At 34.5% G+C, this 18559-nt stretch overlaps 2 protein-coding genes and 1 non-coding gene across 3 annotated transcripts; all 3 read left to right on the top strand.

Moving 5' to 3' along the window:
• The first annotated feature begins 1848 nt into the window (after positions 1-1848).
• On the top strand, positions 1849-5647 carry LOC133298266 (G-type lectin S-receptor-like serine/threonine-protein kinase At1g11330). Its single transcript, XM_061497531.1, has 7 exons — positions 1849-3167; positions 3343-3459; positions 3547-3716; positions 3793-4003; positions 4491-4728; positions 4802-4952; positions 5053-5647. The coding sequence occupies exons 1-7, from the start codon at positions 1868-1870 to the stop codon at positions 5359-5361; spliced, it is 2496 nt and encodes an 831-aa protein (XP_061353515.1). The 5' UTR covers positions 1849-1867; the 3' UTR covers positions 5362-5647.
• Positions 5648-8808: 3161 nt separating this feature from the next.
• LOC133298267 (pentatricopeptide repeat-containing protein At5g48730, chloroplastic) lies at positions 8809-15649 on the top strand. Its single transcript, XM_061497532.1, has 3 exons — positions 8809-9355; positions 12728-13134; positions 14785-15649. Exons 1-3 carry the CDS (start codon positions 8930-8932, stop codon positions 15497-15499), a joined length of 1548 nt encoding a protein of 515 aa, XP_061353516.1. The 5' UTR covers positions 8809-8929; the 3' UTR covers positions 15500-15649.
• Positions 15650-17254: 1605 nt separating this feature from the next.
• On the top strand, positions 17255-17339 carry LOC133298269 (small nucleolar RNA snoR77Y). Its single transcript, XR_009749768.1, has one exon. It is a non-coding gene; the product is annotated as a small nucleolar RNA snoR77Y (small nucleolar RNA).
• The last annotated feature ends 1220 nt before the right edge of the window (positions 17340-18559 follow it).

Below are 18559 nucleotides of genomic sequence, written 5' to 3'. Positions count from 1 at the left end.
GAACAAAATTTATTTTTGATTTTATAAATCTTCGCATTATCATATAAAATTCTTAAAAAATATTTCCATGTCTTATACTAAAAAATATAAATTTATAAGTAATATAAATATGAATAGAAAATATACAAAAATAGTTTTTACTTTGAGAAGAAAAAAAAATCATAAGAGAATGTAAACATGAAAAAATAGGAGTACCACCAATCCTAATATTTTATGGGAAAAAAAAAAAAAAAGATTTACAGAGCCCACAGTACAAAAATTGCACCGTTTCTTTAAACCTTTTCATATGCAGCGTAACGTGTCTCCAAATACATCTAACAAGACTTCAGGAGTCAGTTTCTTGACTTTGGTATATGATAACAGTGCAAGTGGTAAGTCTGGAATTAGCCCGTGTTGAATACGCATCGCTCAGATCTTGATTTTCAGGTTGAGTGGATTACTTTAGCTAATTACCTTTGCTATCTATCTTGACTCTTCGATGGACTTGTAGTATATTTTATATCCCCACACTTTGCTTTCACGTCAATGCCGTGGTTAAACTGTCACTGGATGGGCTAATTGTTGGGCAAAATAATTGTTTAGTTGATTACCAAAAAAATAATAATAATTGTTTAGTTAAAGTTGATTGATTAAGTTTTGTTGGGTATGGTCATATTTTTTTGCATGCCCACGGTGACAAAGTTTCTTCTTATCGGGGTTAGCAGAAAGACAACTGGGATCACGTCAATACCAAGTCATGAGTAGATGTGAGGTGAATACAGTATAGACAAGTTGGATGTAGCCTAAATTGGGTGAACCAGGATAAACTACTGTATTTATTCTCTCTCTTTCTCTTTTCCTTTGCAATATGTGTGATTATTGATTTCCAACAATTTTTTCCAAACTAATATAATCAAATACATCACCGGTATTGATCGTGATGGCACTGATGTCATGTCAATGTCACGTAGGTAGTCTCTAGTCTCGTTATCGTAAAACTTTGAAAGACTATAACTTTTGACTCGGGTATTCACATCAGGTTTTTTTCTTTTTTGATTTCACGTAACTTTTTGAGATATAAGCAATGACATTTCATTTGGCATATTTTTACCTCCCATAAACATAGTTCGAATTTGCAACAATAGTTCCACAATCACAAAGACATTTAAACTCGTCAAAAGCTTCTCAGTTCTTTCCGAACCAACACCATAAACTGCAACATGAGCATTTCAATTTTATTATATAAAGGTTTTTTTATATAATAAAACTTTATATCCTAGTATATATGATTGTAAAAATTCATTTTTTAGATATTTTCTGAAAAAGTATTATTTTAGCATAATCGAAATTTTATATATCATAACATCAGATTCAGTTAGATTTAGAGAGTACCTACTATGTAATCATATAGTTTAAAAAAAGTAAAAAACTGCTCTAAATAATGAGAAGGTTATACTTACAATTTTTTTTTTTACAACCTCATACAATCATATCTTAACACCGTTGATTTTCGCTAGTCAACGGTTATCATTTATCGTGAATTAATAATTAATTAATGTGTTTAATTTGCGAAAATAATAACTGTTAATTGACAGAAATCAACAGTGTTAAGATATGGTTGTAAGAGATTGTAAAAAAAATGTTGTAAGTATAATCTTCCTCCTAAATAATTATCTCAATAAAGAATAATTTTAAATAGTATAAATTACAAGGGGAGGATTCAAAGTTCAACCAAAAAGGTGGAAAAAAAATATTGAATAATTCTTCTACTCCAAGCAAGGCAAACTAATGAATTTATTTATTAAATTCCAGTGTAAAAGAAAAGATAGATATTTACTAGATCTATAATCCATCATCATGACCGTAGTGTTTTGAATATGTTGAATTCATGCCAGTAATGGATTTCAAAAGCTGCAAAAACTTGTTGTATGTTTTTATTTTCATGAGTTGTTATTTTTTAGATGTTAATGGTATTGCCAAAGACAGCATCACATCAATTCAATTCATCAAGGACCCTGAAACTCTTAGCTCCAATAGTGGAAACTTTACCTTGGGGTTCTTCAGCACTGACTCTACAAATCGCTATGTAGGAATTTGGTGGAAGTCCAACCTCACTGTCACATGGGTGGCTAATAGAAACCAACCATTGAATGATTCTTCTGGGGTTGTTACGATATCTGAAGATGGCAATCTTGTGGTATTGAATGGGAAGAAACAGGTTGTTTGGTCATCAAATGTGTCCAATATTGCATCCAATTCTACTTCCCAACTTTCAGATTATGGAAGCCTTCTCTTGCTGGAAAGCACAACAGGAAACACCATATGGGAGAGTTTCAACCATCCTTCAAATACTTGGTTACCCCGTATGAAAATTACAAGCAACAAAATAACATGTGAGAAGGCAGAACTTACATCATGGAAAAGCCTTTCTGATCCATCCATTGGAAGCTTTTCTTTCAGTGTTGAACGCCTAAAGATTCCTGAACTGTTCATTCTGAATGGAACTCAACCATACTGGCGCAGTGGTCCATGGAATGGTCAGGTTTTTATAGGGGTATTAAACATGGAAACTGCGTATCTTAATGGTGTTCATGTTGAAGATGATGGGAATGGAACAGTTGAAATATCTTTCACAGCATATGGGAGGGGACTCGTAATGTCTACCTTGTATCCCCAAGGCCAATATGTGCAAAAAAATTGGGATGATGAGAAGGAGCAATGGCAAGTTACATGGACTAGCCACCAATCAGATTGTGATGTTTATGGTATATGTGGGGCATTTGCAAGCTGTAGCTCCCAGGGCTCACCAATATGTAGCTGTTTGAAAGGGTTTGAGCCAAGGAACAAAGAGGAATGGAATAGGCAAAACTGGACTCGTGGATGTGTTAGAAGCACACCTCTGCAATGTGAAAGGACCAACAATCAAAACACAAGTGTGGACAGTAATAAAGCAGATGGGTTTTTGACATTGCAGATGATCAAAGTTCCTGATTTTGCACAAGGGTCATCTGTTACACAAGACACATGCAGAAGCGGGTGCTTGGAGAATTGCTCTTGCATTGCATATGCATATGATGATGAAATTGGCTGTATGTCTTGGAATGGGAATCTAATTGATATACAACAATTCCCAAGTGGAGGAATTGATCTTTACGTTCGTGTAGCCTATACAGAACTTGGTATGACAGGTATTATTAGAACAAAAATTTATATACAGTTCTTTAACTTGACCATATTTATTTTCTTTAGGCATAAATTCTTCAATTTTCAATTTTATATGCTTACGTTCCCTGAATTGCCGACCCCAATTAGTTTGGGAAAAAGGTATTGTTGATGTTGATGTTAATGTTTCCTGAATTACAGATAAAGAGAGAAACATAAAAGTCATCATTACAGTTACAATTACAGTTACAATGATAATAGGAACTTTCGTATTTGTCACTTGTGCATATGTCATTTGGAGAAGGGCTTTGCATCTAGGTAATATACCATCTTCGTAACATTTTATTTGTATGGGATCTAAGTTTTCATAATTGATGTTTGTATAATTTATTCGATTTAACAAAGGTGAAACATCTGAATCGGAAGAACACACAAACGACAAAGTAATTGGAGAATTATCACAAGCTAAGCTACAAGAGCTATTACAATTTAGCTTTGAAAAGCTTGCAACTGCCACAAACTACTTCCACTTATCAAACAAACTTGGCCAGGGTGGTTTCGGTGCAGTATACAAGGTATATTAAATCTAGCAAAGTTTATCATGTTTGAAGTCAATGTTAATAGTTTCTGTTTCTTGATATTGTATTGTAGGGAAAACTGCAAGATGGTAAGGAAATAGCAGTTAAAAGACTTTCTAGAGCATCTGGACAAGGGCTAGAAGAATTCATGAATGAAGTTGTAGTGATATCTAAGCTTCAACATCGCAATCTTGTAAGGCTTCTAGGCTGCTGTATTGAAGAAGAGGAAAAGATGTTGATATACGAGTACATGCCAAACAGAAGTTTGGATGCATTTGTGTTTGGTTAGTTCTTTGAATGGCCCTTTAGTTTCCGTCTCATATTCAAATTAAAGTTTTCATGAATTACTTTATTAAAACAATTCCTCATTAAATCAGGACTAACAAGGGTAGGGGTAAGAGCAATCCATATAAGTCAATTATACGCAACTTTACCTTTCCATTTTTGAAAAGAAACTACTTCCTGACTCGAACTCGTGACTTTCATATTACAGAAAACAACCTTACCGCTGCTCCAGGCTTGTTCGCACCACTTTATTAATCTCATAATTTTATTTTTTTCATAAAAGAAAATGAATGCAAGGGTAAGACTGCGTGCAAGCATTGCCTCCACCCCATATTCGCTAGTTGGGTTCAAAGGGGAGTGGTTTTGATTTCTGATTAATTGAAAAAAATGAACAACGGTTTCACAGTTAGTGAGTTTTCTTGAAAGCATGCTAATATAGGTTTTCTACAAAGCACGCTATGCATCTTCTGGTTTTTACTTTTGCAGATCCATCAGAAAATAAACTCTTGGATTGGAGAAAGCGCTTTAGCATAATAGAAGGAATAGCTAGAGGATTGCTTTATCTCCACAGAGATTCCAGGCTAAAAATCATACATAGAGATTTGAAGGCAAGTAATATCTTGCTAGATGAGGAACTAAATCCAAAAATATCAGACTTTGGTATGGCAAGAATCTTTGGAGGCAGTGAAGATCAGGGAAATACCCAAAGGGTTGTGGGAACATAGTAAGTGTGCCTTCTTTTTTGTCTAAGGTTAAAGTCACATACAAGGAGAATGAATTGTTATATTTCAATGCAGTGGCTATATGTCCCCTGAATATGCAATGCAAGGAGTGTTTTCAGAGAAATCAGATGTCTTTAGCTTTGGAGTTTTGCTACTAGAGATTGTTAGTGGAAGAAAAAACTCAAGTTTGTATGACAATGAGAATTCTCTTACCCTCTTGGGACTTGTAAGTCTCTAAAATTCATCCCTGGCATTATTATGGAAGAAGCTTTGTAGTTTTTTTTCTGATAAAACTTAAAATCGATTGATTTTTGTTTCATTCTTAGGTCTGGATACAATGGAAGGAAGAAGATGTTTTATCTTTAGTGGATCCAGGAATATATGATCCTAGCCTTGAAAAGCATATTATGAGGTGCATACACATAGGACTTCTGTGTGTACAAGAATTTGCTGCAGACAGGCCCAATATGGCTGCAGTAATTTCTATGCTTAACAGTGAGATTGTGGATCTTCCTCCTCCAAGGCAACCTGCATTCATCCTGAGGCAGATTATGCTTAGTTCACTATCGTCTGATGAAAGCCTTAGATTGCATTCCATCAACAATGTTAGTATTACAGACATCCATGGCAGATAGCAAACTTGGAGCTCTCGTGAAAATTTCGAAGGTGACCTCAAGGGTGGGAGTGCCCAAGACCTTATAAACTCCACATTAGTTGCACATATAACCAATGTGGGACTATATATCTCAACACGCCCCCTCACACGAGAGCCCTTTGGGCTTAGTGTGGAAATGCAACAGGCTTAGCCTACCTGTGTTAAGAAACTCCACAAGAGAAAGAGTGGGGGACGACAAGACTCTGATACCATGTAAAGAACCTTGGGATACACCACCCCAAAAGCTAGCTCAAAGGGTAGGAGTGCGCAAGACCTTATAAACTCCACATTAGTTGCACATATAACCAATGTGAGACTATATATCTCAACAACAATGATGAGAATACTGAAATTATTAAGGTTGTTGGAACTTTGTAAGAATGTCTTTTTCATTGTTAAAGAATGTGGTACCAAACCTAGAGTCCTGAGAATCAAGTTTAAAGGGTTCAAATTTATAAAACGAGTAAATATCATAAAAAATTTGGTCTCTCAAGATGTCAGTTTGGTTCCAAAATTTCCATGTATACAAAACTCGTCCCATTTGCCTATATATATATATATATATATATATATATATATATATATATATATATATATATATATATACTATTCCTATGGTTAATTACACAACTAAGAGAACTAGGCAGCTCACTGCAAGGGGGTTCATTACAACGTACACATCATTTAAATTCATAAGAAAATGAAATTCGATATTTATATATATAAAAACAATCAGTCATGGTTCCCATAAGGTCATTTAGAATGCAGTTCATTTCAATAATAAAGTTGTGGTTAGTAAGGTTATTAATAAACTAGTGCGATCTAAGAGAAGTCCTTCAACCAAGAGAAGTCCTTCAACCAAGATGATGTTGGCCGAGTGGTAGCGGCTCAAGGCCTCCTCAAGAACAAGAATGCAAGTTCGAATTCGAGGAAGTGTATTTGTTGGAAGGGGGAGTCCTTAACCGCTCTCTTTCCCTAATTTCGGAATAGTCTCATAGGCGACCCGAATGGTTAAACATATGAGGACACCGGAGAATTATGGTCCGCCTCAAAGAAGTAATTAAGATCGGTGTATTAAAAAAAAAAGTCCTTCATCCCTTTTTCCCTTTCTTGTCTCTCATGTTTGTGACTCTTAATCTTTACACTTTTACATGAAAAAGAATTAAATAGCAATATTCAGCAGCTTGAACATTGAATTACGTGGAGCTAGGCATATTTTCATTCCAAGGTTCAATTACATGATGTTGGCAACTCCAGCAGGTTGGTGGGGGTTTATATCACCATATCAAGTGGATTCGATATCATATCTTAATCCAGAATTTTAAGGCATTGGATTCATGAGTCCATCTATTTATATTCACTTCACTTAGTCCATTACCAACTAATATGAGACTCATCACAGTTGAATATTTCAATAACTCCAAGGACCGAAATACTTATATCATATACTGTCCAAGATATTATAAGTTGCTAAACAATTTTTTTTTAATTTAACTTAGGCTGACAGGTACAACAACCACCAAAATATTATAAAACAATTCAGTACATTCAACAGCCTTGATGCCAAAAACAAGTAGACAAAACAGCCTTTTTCTAATCCCAGCCTAGACAAGTTAGCATTTCTCATTTTAGAGTACTTATGTCCTTGCTTTTTCCTTCTTCTGCTCCTGCAACAGGCAGCCCACGAGGGGTGAGAGGGAGTCTCTCAATAAGCTCTAGAACCTTGAAACATTTTTCTCACATGGGAATTCCATGGCCAGCACTAGAACTATATTAGGGCCTTAAAATCATACTTGTTGATCGGCATCTCAAACTTACATAATTTCATACACTTGTCCTCTGTGCCTCCATGAGACTCATCCCAACATAAGAAATTTTCCCAAGAGACTATCTATCTCTATTATCTCTGTGGCCCTCATCCCAAGATAGGAAATTCCTTAGAGACTATCTCTTTTGTGTCCATGGGTGAGCTCACTCTTAGGAATGAAATTCCTAAAAGACACTCTTTTTTTAAACTGACCAGGCTTACATCAGTCATCAAAATACTAGAAAAGTGTTTCATCAAATCAAATGATGGTAGCTCATTTGGTGTCAGAGAATTGAGCAGGTGAGAGTATATGTTTGATTCTCCCTAATACTGTCTTTGGAAAGAGTTTAAAGCTTTAATCCGAGACCTGCCACGAATCAGACTAATCGCGAAGCAATCCAATTGAATATCCAAAAAAAAAAAAAAAACTCATTCATTTGTCATAAGGCATTATCAATCAATCCATTCAAAGTTGCTAAACATGAAATACATCACAACAAATCATGTTCCCACTAAATTCAATATCATTAATTGCAATTAATGGCTTAAGGCACAGCTCATAGAATCATTCAAAGGGAAAAACGTTAAAGTTCATAGCTTACCTCACTCATTGAAAGAGTATACGGCTATAGCTCAAGTCTTTCCTCTACTATTCTATTTCGGCTCAAGGAAGAAGTTGCAAGGCTAGTGGGACCTCTTTTCAAGAGTGGCAACTTCGGACTTTTTAGGGACAACCCCTGCAATTTCTGCATTAAGGTTATGGACTCAAAATAATAAAATGGAAAGAGTAACTAAGAGACTAACTATTTTGAAATGAAATTTTAGGTGAAATCTTATATATATAATATTTTTAAAAATTAAAATAAAATCATTAATTTTTTTTTAAATTGTAGTTATATAAATTTTAAATTTAATATTTTTGTTATGATGTAAAAAAATTTACTTAAAAAAAAATAAGTTATTCTCATTAATGTTTTTGGTTTTCATATCGGTTACTTTTGTGCGAGTTTGGCAAAAAAAAATATCATAATAAAAGCAATAATTTTGGTTTAGAGCTATCACCATAATAATTTGTAAAGATTTTTTTATTAAATTAATGTAAAATTTTAACTAATTTTATTTGGTGAAGGTTATATTTACAAATTTTTTATTTACAAACTCTTATAAACTACACTAGGTATGACAGGTCATACTTCAATCAAGAGTGTATGACTTGTCATACTTAATGTAATTTGTAAAAAAAAATTATAAAAGAATCATTTTCCATTTTATTTATGGGAAAAACTATTATCATGCTACATGAGATAAGTTTTCTCTCTCACACATCATTCGATAACTATATCACATTTTTCTTTTCTTTTCTTTTCTTTTTATTTTTTTGAGGTGGTGTTTGTCTCTATGACATGAGATAACTTATCTCCTTTAACATGATATTAATAAAACTCTTCATTTATAAAGGTAGGATCATTTGATACCAGTATTAAATTTGAAATTTGACATGAGAGCCATTGATAAAAAAGATTAACGACTCTGATTTGTAAATATATAACAACATTAATCTTTTTGATCCAATGACTCTCAGACGACGTGTCAAACTTATTGAGTCTTATTTATATATGTTGATAAAAAAATCATATAGGTACTTACTTTCCTTGTAAAAATAATTAAAATAAAAAAATAATTTAACTTGTTTGGCATATACCTATCTTGTTACCTCTTCAAGAGTAGCAAACAAAATCCAATGGCTTCACTCTCCACCACCACCATACCTCCACCCATTACCACTCGTCGAACCTTTTCAATACGGGCACAAGCCTTGACCCGATCCGAACCCGACCCTGAACTCCCTTCTACTTCTTCATCCATTGCCGAATCAGAGAAACTACCGATAACAACAGTGGCGGTGAGGAATGATAGGACACGAAGAATAGCCATGGAAGTAGAGAAGCAGAAGGCAAAGGAAGCAAAGGAGAGAAAGGAGATGGTGAACAGGAAGATAGCTTCGAAGAAAGCAGTGTCTGTGATACTGCGGAGAGAGGCCACGAAGGCCATCATTGACCAGAGAAAGAAGAAGGGTCCTACCAACTCTAAGAAGCTTCTACCAAGAACCGTCCTTGAAGCCCTCCATGAAAGGATCACGGCTCTGCGTTGGGAATCTGCTCTCAAGGTCTATTTTTGTTTTATTTATTATTTATTATTTATTATTTGTTATATTTTGGGATGAAAGTGGTTTAATGGGGTAGTGTTTGATTGTATGACAATGTATATGTCTTCTCTCAAGCTTAGTTTCTTTATGTTTTCGTTTGTTTGAGTGATTGGATATGGAATTTTGTTAGGTTGGTTTTGGGGTATTGTGGAGAAAATGGGAGTCTGGGTTGTTCTGTTTTGTATGGTTGTCTTTCTGTACTCTGTTTGCTTGGGTTGTGTATGAAGTGAAAGTTGAGTTTTTTATGGCTTAGTGTTGGGCTGTGTGGCGACTCAGGGAAGAGAACACATATGGGGTGTGTTGTTTATTTCAAGTTTTGCTTAACATGATTAGTATAGGTGTAAATGAGATGAAAGTTGGGGCTTAATGGAGTATTGTTGGATTGCGAAAAAGGAAAGAGAACACAAATGGGTTGTGAGTTCTATTTGGGATTTTACTTAGCAGGGTAATCTTTGTTTAAATTGAATATCAGATAGCTTTTTGGCAAGTAGTAGGATTCGAAGATGCAAAATAAGTAATATTACAACAACAACAACAAAAACTCCACCTTATATCTCGACTAACGAGGTAAGGGGTGAGGGCAATCCTTGTATGATTTGCCCTTTAAAACAAGTAATATAAAAGAAAAAAAAAAAACTAATATGTATGGGACTCTGGGTGTGCCCTGCTTAGGTAGATGAAAGTTGAGTTTTTATGTTGTGGTATTTGATTGTATGGCAATTTAGGTTAGGCAAGAGAATACAAATCGGGTGTCAAAAAATTATTGTCTTTGTAGTGATTGTTATCGGGGATCATTTTCATTACCGTAGGACCCCAAGCTTGTAACTTTTGCAGTTGACTTTTTTTCCAGTTTAACCCAAATCTATAAGGATTTTGTTGTACCCGTGGTAATTTGGGTTTGGTGTCTGTTCTGTAGCTTGAGATTGTACTGAGTAAACTTTTGCTTCAAAACATGAAAAGGAGAGTTCAAAGGAAAGGGATGAGAAACTTTGACCATGATAATCTTTAGTTTAATTGAATTTTGGTTAGCTTTTGGTTAAGTAGTTCGTTAGATGGATGTGAGGCTGGAAAACAAGTAAAACTGATTTGGATAAGAGTTTAATTTCTTTAAAAATACTGAGGCTTGAACAGGAAAAAACACCTATGAATGCATGCAGTGCTTATTGCATTTTTATTTAAGTTCTTAGTAAGTAAAAATATCTTGGGGCAAGAAGCTTTGACCTTGATAATCTTTGGTTTTTTTGAATTTTAGTTAGCTTTAGGGCAAGTAGATCATTAGATGGATGCCAATGGAAGACAAGAAAAAATAATTCGCAAAAGAGTATAATTTCCTTAAAATTACTGAGGCTTGAACAGGAAAAAATACCTATGAATGAATGGAGTACTTATTGCTTCTTTAAGATCTCAATTAGTACAGCTTTTCTTATTCGAGAATCCAATTACAACACTTTCATCAAACATAGCAGTATACAGGAAGCATAAATGTTGGGCCCAAACTTGGCTTCTAAATCATTCTTTGATGATGATACTTGCTCTTAATCACATGGTGCAGTGGAGCATGAGTCTCCAAAGTGAAATGCCACAACCATTGGATTTTATATACAATAGTATTAGTCTCTTTGTTTGAAAAACCAGATTGGACCAGCCAGTTTCGACTGAAACTCAATTAGCATATGAAACCATCCGAGCACTAAAGAGATCATAGTCAAATTCAAACTTTCTGATTAACCATAAGTCAGACAAATCATAATCAGTTTAGCAGGTTAGACCCTTTTGGTTGGGGTGACACGGCAGAACCTGATTGTGCTGTGTCATCTTATTTAAAAGAGTAATAGTTGAGAGGAAAGCAGCTTAAGGGTTGTCAACTCACATCCCGCGAGGAATGACAAAAAATTATATCTAATATTAATTTATGTATAAATCTAACTACATATATGGTACACTTGCTTCTAAGTTCGAAATAACATACTATACTTCTTTGAAAGCTTAATTTGTAAATTTTGCAAATAATAAAAGGTTATTTATATATATGTATGATAATGTCATTTAGTAATGTGTTAGTAATTTAGATATTTTATTTTTAATAAAATAATATATTTTATAAAATTCATATTTATTTAAGCATCATATCTCATGTTTATGTGTATAAAAAATCACAATTCAACTGCAGTTTGATCTGAGTTGAACCACTGGCCCTTAAACCTAACCCTTTATAGATCCAGTGACCTGTCCAATTATAAATGTTGGTTATTTATTAAAGAAGCTCATCTATTAATCATCTAGTATAAATATGATACAATCAAGAAGACTAGGAAGTACGGGAGTGTTTATGGGAGGAGGAAGAGGTACAGAGAATTAATTCATGAGTCAGCACATGTCACTAATGATGAGTCAGCACAAGTGGGTGAGGAGGGAATTCAGTTAGTTGGAGTTTGTTGAGGTCGCATTGGGTTTGTGAGGTCACGTTGCTGGCACGACATGAGGATTGAAATAAAAGAGGAGGGGGCAATCTCTATTTTAATCTTTGGGAACACTGGGATTGAGTTGGGACTTGGAGAGAACATGAGGCTCTCTAATCACTCTGGCTTGTGTCTGTAATCAATTCCTTTTCTGTAATTTTCCCTTTCAATTGTTTGTCATCCTTCATTGTAATTCAGACCACTGTATTAAACTTGGGTGTTTGTGTTTAATTCCATTTGGATTGCTTGGTTCCTATTATTTCTTTCGCATTTGGACTCCGATACTCATCAAAATATTTATAGAGATGTTCAAGAAAATGTCCAGGAATGTTTTCTTTTGTCATACTTTTTTCCCTCATCCTCCATATCCTGTATTTTATTGGATAGCTTTAGAGTATGTTAATCTCTCTCTCTCTCTTTCTCTCTCTCTCTCTCTCTTTCTCCCTGCCTCCTTTTATATATTTTGTCTATTCCTCTATCTCTTGGGGGAAGTGAAGAGAGGAAGTGCCAATACTTATTTGGATACAATTCAAGAAATATGAATTGTTGAAGGTAGAAAGAAAAGATACAAGGAAAGCATATTTGCATTTGGGAATGGGATATAGAAGATATGTGGCAACAGAAGGTAGAGTTAGATTGATGGAGAAAGTGATCTTTACTGTTTAAGGACTTAATTTTCATGTATTGAGAAAGAAAATAATTTTGGAATTCATTTGCATGATTTGATTTATAAGCACAGTTAAGTGAATTTTAAAACAATGGCTGAGATGTTTTTGCTTCCACTCTCTCTCTTAAACACACACTTGTGAAAGTGAAACTGTCTTCTTCATAGGAAGACTTGATTATCATTTAAGTCATGCTCTCGTGCTTTCAGGTTTTTGAACTACTGCGTGAACAGCTTTGGTACAGACCTTACGCAGGTGTATACGTCAAGTTAATAGTCATGCTTGGAAAATGTAAGCAACCTGAGAAAGCTCACGAACTCTTTGATGCTATGGTTGATGAGGGTTGTGTTTTGAACTGTGAATCATACACTGCATTGTTATCTGCCTACAGCAGGAGTGGTCTCTTGGACAGAGCTTTCTCTCTTCTTGAGGAAATGGAGAGTACACCTGGTTGTCAGCCAGATGTCCAGACTTATTCAATCCTCATAAAATCTTGCTTGCAGGTTTTTGCCTTTGACAAAGTTCAGAGTCTTTTGTCTGACATGGCCATTCGCAAAATCAAACCCAACACTGTTACGTATAATACCCTTATTGATGCATACGGGAAGGCAAAAAAGTAAACTATTTACCTGTCTTTTTAGCTTCTTCTGAAAGTACTACATGCTTAGTCTGGTTGCTAAGAGAACATGAAAAATAAAATATATCAACTAGATAGTAGATACCTTTCCATCATTACTGTAGATACAACCAATCGATGAGGAGAGTAGAGAGGTTCTATCTTTTTAAAAGGCAACGAAAAGATAACCAGACGATTGGAAGATTTAACCTATATAAAAGGGAAAATCCTAGTGCATAAGACTCCCGACTTTATAGGGCGGTTAAGGTTAATTTGTTGAGATATATAAAATCATTAATGTAGCCTCACTCAACAGCTTAAGTTGTTGGGTTGAATTGGTTTTTTACATGGTATCAAAGCCTCGGTGTACCGGGTTTGATCCTCATCGCCCCTCACTTTCTTTCTAGTGGAATTTCTTTCTTCGCACAGGTAGGTGGGCATGTGCATCGTCCACCCTTCAAGCCCAGTGGGCTCTCGTGTGAGGGGACGTGTTGAGATATATAAAATCATTAATGTAGCCTCACCCAACAGCTTAAACTTAAGTTGTTGGGTTGAATTGGTTCTTTAGAATAATATAAACAATTAAAGAGGCCCTCATCCAACACCTTAAGGTTTTGGGTTGAAGTGCTTCTTTACATAGTATCAGAGCCTCAGTGTACCGGGTTTGATCCTCATCGCTCCCCACTTTCTTTCTAGTGGAATTTCTTTCTTTGCACAGGTAGGTGGGCCTATGCATCGACTACCCTTCAAGCCCAATGGGCTCTCGTGTGAGGGGGCATGTTGAGATATATAAAATCATTAATGTAGCCTCACCCAACAGCTTAAGCTGTTGGGTTGAATTGGTTCTTTAGATAATTGTAGCAACCTTATCCTTGCATTTTTGAAAAGAGGCTATGATACGAACCTTGGGAGAACCTCAATCCAAAAGCTAGCTCATGAGGTAGGAGAGCCCAAAGTCCATATAAACCCCACACCAGAACCTTATGTTTCCGATGTAGGGCTCCAAGTCCCATACCTTGGAGTAGGATCATAATATTCCACCATGCTCTTCAGCACCGGTGCCCATGTGAGCTGGTATTGCACTAGTCTTTTCCTAGCCCTGGACAAACACTGCAATGTCAACGTCACCACCCGCGCCTTGATTACAACCGGGAGACATAGTGGAATGCTTTGATACCAATTGATGTGAACCTTGGGAGAGCGTTATCCCAAAAGCTAGCCCATGAGGTAGGAGAGCTCAAAGTCCATTTAAACCCAACACTAGAACCTTATGTTTCCAGTGTGGGATTCCAAGTCCCATACCTTGGAGTAGGATCATAACAGGCTATTTTCTTAATTTGAACCTGTGACCTTCTGGTTACGAAGTAAGAACCTTACTACTCCATGGCTTGCTCTCAGCTTTATTTAACCTTTATGATTGCCAAAAATGAGCCCTTTCACATAGTGCATTTTTGTTGCTAATTTGGACCATTATCCATTCCTGGATTGCCACCCCTCTTCCCTTCCAACTAAAATTGACAAGAAGTTGTTCATTTGTTTTTTAGCTTGTTTGGTTGTGTTTTAATTCTATTCTTTTAGCAACCAGCTGCAGCATGATTTCATAGCATATTTATATCTCTGATTATTAATGTAATTTTCTTGTTCTAAAAGGTTTTCAGAAATGGAATCTACACTAGTGGAAATGCTTGCTGACCGGGATTGCCAACCAGATGTATGGACCATGAATTCAACACTCAGAGCCTTTGGCAACATAGGGCAAATAGAAACAATGGAGAGGTGTTATGATAAGTTTCAGACTTCTGGAATTCAACCTAATGTTCAGACTTTTAATATTCTCTTGGATTCCTATGGCAAGGTTGAGGATTACAAGAAAATGAGTGCTGTAATGGAATACATGCAGAAGTACCATTATTCTTGGACAATTGTGACATACAATGTTGTGATTGATGCTTTTGGGAAGGCTGGGGATCTCAAACAGATGGAGTATTTGTTTAGACTGATGCGGTCAGAGAGAATAAAACCTAGTTGTGTTACACTTTGCTCGCTTGTGAGGGCTTATGCACGTGCAGGTAAACCTGAAAAGATTGGTGGTGTCCTTCGTTTTGTTGAGAATTCAGATGTATTACTGGACACCGTATTCTTTAATTGCTTGGTGGATGCTTATGGGAGGTTAGAGTGTTTTGCTGAGATGAAGAGAGTGCTTGAGATGATGCAACAGAAGGGTTGTAAACCCGATATCATTACTTATAGAACCATGATTAAAGCTTATTCATTTAAGGGCATGAAGAGTCATGCTAAGGAGCTCAAAGAGCTCCTTGCAACAGTGCAGAGGCCTCCATTAAGAAGACACAAACCTGACTTTTGATGAGAAAATCTATTGATAAGTTTGCTCCAATATTGTTTGGCTGCCTATGATTCTGCTTACTTTGTGCATATGTGGAATATATCTACTACTTTGAAGTCGGGTGTTTCTAAATTTTCCATCTTTTAGAAGGGAGGGCTCTCATTTTGCAGTAAACACCTTATTCTTTTGTGTAAGTTTGCTTCTTTTTTCTTTCCTTTTTTTTTTATGTACAAAAGCTTTTAGAAATTTCATTTGAAAAGTTATTCTTTTTAGCATCTGGGAAAAAGTTTTAAAATTTCGTTTTTATATATTACTTTCTTTTTTTTTGAAAAACTTTTCTAATTTCTGTAAAAAAAAAACAATTAAACATGTTTTTTAATTAAAAAAAGTACTTTTCTTTAATTTTTTTTTTTTTAAAAAAAAAAAACTCAAGCAAATGGATCCTTTATGAAGTCATCATCTTAAAATTGATAAGGCATGATAGCCACTGTTATAATGGGGCAGTATTGCCTCCCTGATGTTCCATTGGGTTCACTGTCGAAATTCAAGCATAAGGAATAAGCTTTCATCTTGGTGACAGTAACTGCATCTTTAGTTTTGTTTAATTTGTACAACAAAACAAAACAAAAAAAAAATGGTTTTCCATGGAAGGTTTTTTCTGATGCATTTTTTGCTGTAAGCCTTTTTGAAAATACAATAATGGCAGGGTTTCTGAATCATGATGACAGTTACAAGATAGCTAAATAGCATGACCGTGGCAATCTAAATTCCAGTACAGTTTAATTCCACATAAGCAGCCAATTGATGCTGCTCAACCTTGTGCTTATTTTCTCCATTCCATTCTGTTTTGTTCTCTGTTGTTTGGTGTATTTGTAGCATGTTACCTCATGGTAGAAGCTTTGGCTGGCGTGATATTCTAAATAATTATTTGGGTTAAAATCTTCCTCAATTATGGAGGTATGGGCGCCTTTTTCTTTTTCTTTTTTTCTTTTTTTTCATGAGAGCATTTTGTTTTATCTTTTTCTCTACCTGCATTAAATTGATGGAGTTTAATTATAATTTGTCAAATCAATGAGGAAAGAGATAGATATAAAAAATTTGAGAGTATATTTTTTTTTTTTTTTGATAGACAATTTGAGAGTATATTATCTATAAGGGTGTTCATCAACTGATCCAAATTGATTCAAATTGTGATGATCAAACTGAAAAATTGATAACTGAATTAATTGAAAATCGAAAAATCAAAAATAAAAAAAAAAACCGTAAATTTTAATTCGATTGGATCAATTTTCGATTTGGTTGGTGAAAATTGATCTAATATATTAATATTATTTACCTACACTCGAGTCTATTCTCCGATTATAACCCAAAAATCATATAAAAAAATTCTAAACACATGACTCATTGACCTATCAAACCTCAGCTTCTAAAAATGACAAACACAAGAAAAGACCTAGGAATCTGTGAATCTATTACTTTATTGGGGGGGGGGGGGGATTTAAGCTCCTATGTTAATTTGTGGTGATCCATTTCACAATTAATTTTTTGTTTCCTCATTTTATCCCTGTTTTGACTTTCATTTTCCTTTTTTACTCTCTTATATGTGAGTGACAGCATCTAAATTTTCTATGGGCCTGGAATCTGGATCATAGAATTCTTTCTCTACTCTATGATCTGCGGAGCCAATTTGTGCAATTACATTTATGTTTTTTTTTGTTCAAACCATCAACTTCTCATATATTTGTTTTTATCTTTTTGTGTGTGTTGGTGTTAATGAAGCGGATGAGGACTTGATTGAATTGGAATTACCGGCTGAATAAATTTACCTTTGATGTGAATTTCTGGCTGACTGAGGCTTCCCTTTGAAATGTCATTTGCATTGTGGGTTAGATTCTGATTTTGGTTGATGGAACCTACTTTTCAATAATGTTTAAAATTGATTTTTTTTAATGCAGTAATCAATAATGTTCTAAATTACAATCACAAATTTTTCTTAGAGACATCCCATAATTTTACAATAAAATGATAAATAATACTCCCTCATTTTGGTAAAAATAATTCTCATAAATTCTGTTTTTAGGCTTTTCAAAAAACTGATCCAATTCAAATCGAATAAAATTGGATTGGATCGGATTTGGAAAAAAATCCAAACCGAATAGATGATTAAATGATTAAACTGATGGAATTGGATCGGATGATATTTTGTTTCAAAATCGATCCAATCCAGACCACGAACATCCTTAATTTTCTCGGATATTATTTAACGTGACCATATCGATTGACAGGATCCTAATGATTTATGGTTAAATCAATTATGATGATTTTATCGTTTCTTTATTCTATTTTTTTTTCTCTCTCTCATAACTGTTAATTTATCCATAAATAATGATCAATATTAAATAACTCATCAGATGATCAATTTTCAAAAATTTCGTAGGTGAAATTTTAATGTAAGACAATCCATGGTCATGTTGAGGTCTAGAAAATAAATATTAGAGCATTGAATTCACTAGTGTTGGGACTGTGATTCCATAATTTAAGAAAGGGTTCATTTTTTCTGCAGTTATTGCAGATAAGTTATATGAGTAAGTCCAATACGACGTCGTTTTGAGGCGGAAATCATAGTGTTTTTGTAATTTTAATTTATTTCAAGGTTATTATAATCTTTATAATTATAATTTTTAATATTTCAATCTCAAAACGACGTCGTTATGAGAATAAATACAAATAACTTATCTGCAGTAACTGCATAAATATTTTTCTGTTTATGAAATAGATAAAATTATATATTTTTCACTATACCCCATTGTGACTACTAATATTCTAATTATAAAATACAGGAGATGCATCTTATGTCTTATTTCAATATGATTAAGTCATTTGAGAAGATTTTAGTAGCGAAAAAAGATGAAAGGATTATTTTAATTGTTGACTTTTAATTTGTTATTAAAAATTACATATAACTTCGCATATGATGTGGTCATATTAAGGATCCCTTCCTTAATTTTGTAATAAACAGTTGTGATGACTTAACTTATTAAAGTTAGTCGACTGTGGATTGAAAATGTCAATTTTGATAAA

This window comes from Gastrolobium bilobum, unplaced genomic scaffold (genome assembly GCF_033153095.1).
Source record: "Gastrolobium bilobum isolate Gb01-03AN ecotype WA unplaced genomic scaffold, APGP_CSIRO_Gbil_v1 utg1479, whole genome shotgun sequence".
NCBI classification, from domain to species: domain Eukaryota; kingdom Viridiplantae; phylum Streptophyta; class Magnoliopsida; order Fabales; family Fabaceae; genus Gastrolobium; species Gastrolobium bilobum.
The sequence above is the reverse complement of the archived record's forward strand: the minus strand, read 5'-3'. Positions and strand labels throughout refer to the sequence as shown.

Coding starts and splice junctions, on each gene's coding strand:
- LOC133298266 (XM_061497531.1), top strand. CDS start 1,868: ATGCCAGTAATGGATTTCAAAAGCTGCAAAAACTTGTTGTATGTTTTT. Junction 3,168..3,342: donor TACAGAACTTGGTATGACAG/GTATTATTAGAA, acceptor CCTGAATTACAG/ATAAAGAGAGAAACATAAAA. Junction 4,004..4,490: donor TTTGGATGCATTTGTGTTTG/GTTAGTTCTTTG, acceptor TTACTTTTGCAG/ATCCATCAGAAAATAAACTC.
- LOC133298267 (XM_061497532.1), top strand. CDS start 8,930: ATGGCTTCACTCTCCACCACCACCATACCTCCACCCATTACCACTCGT. Junction 9,356..12,727: donor GTTGGGAATCTGCTCTCAAG/GTCTATTTTTGT, acceptor TCGTGCTTTCAG/GTTTTTGAACTACTGCGTGA. Junction 13,135..14,784: donor GCATACGGGAAGGCAAAAAA/GTAAACTATTTA, acceptor TTGTTCTAAAAG/GTTTTCAGAAATGGAATCTA.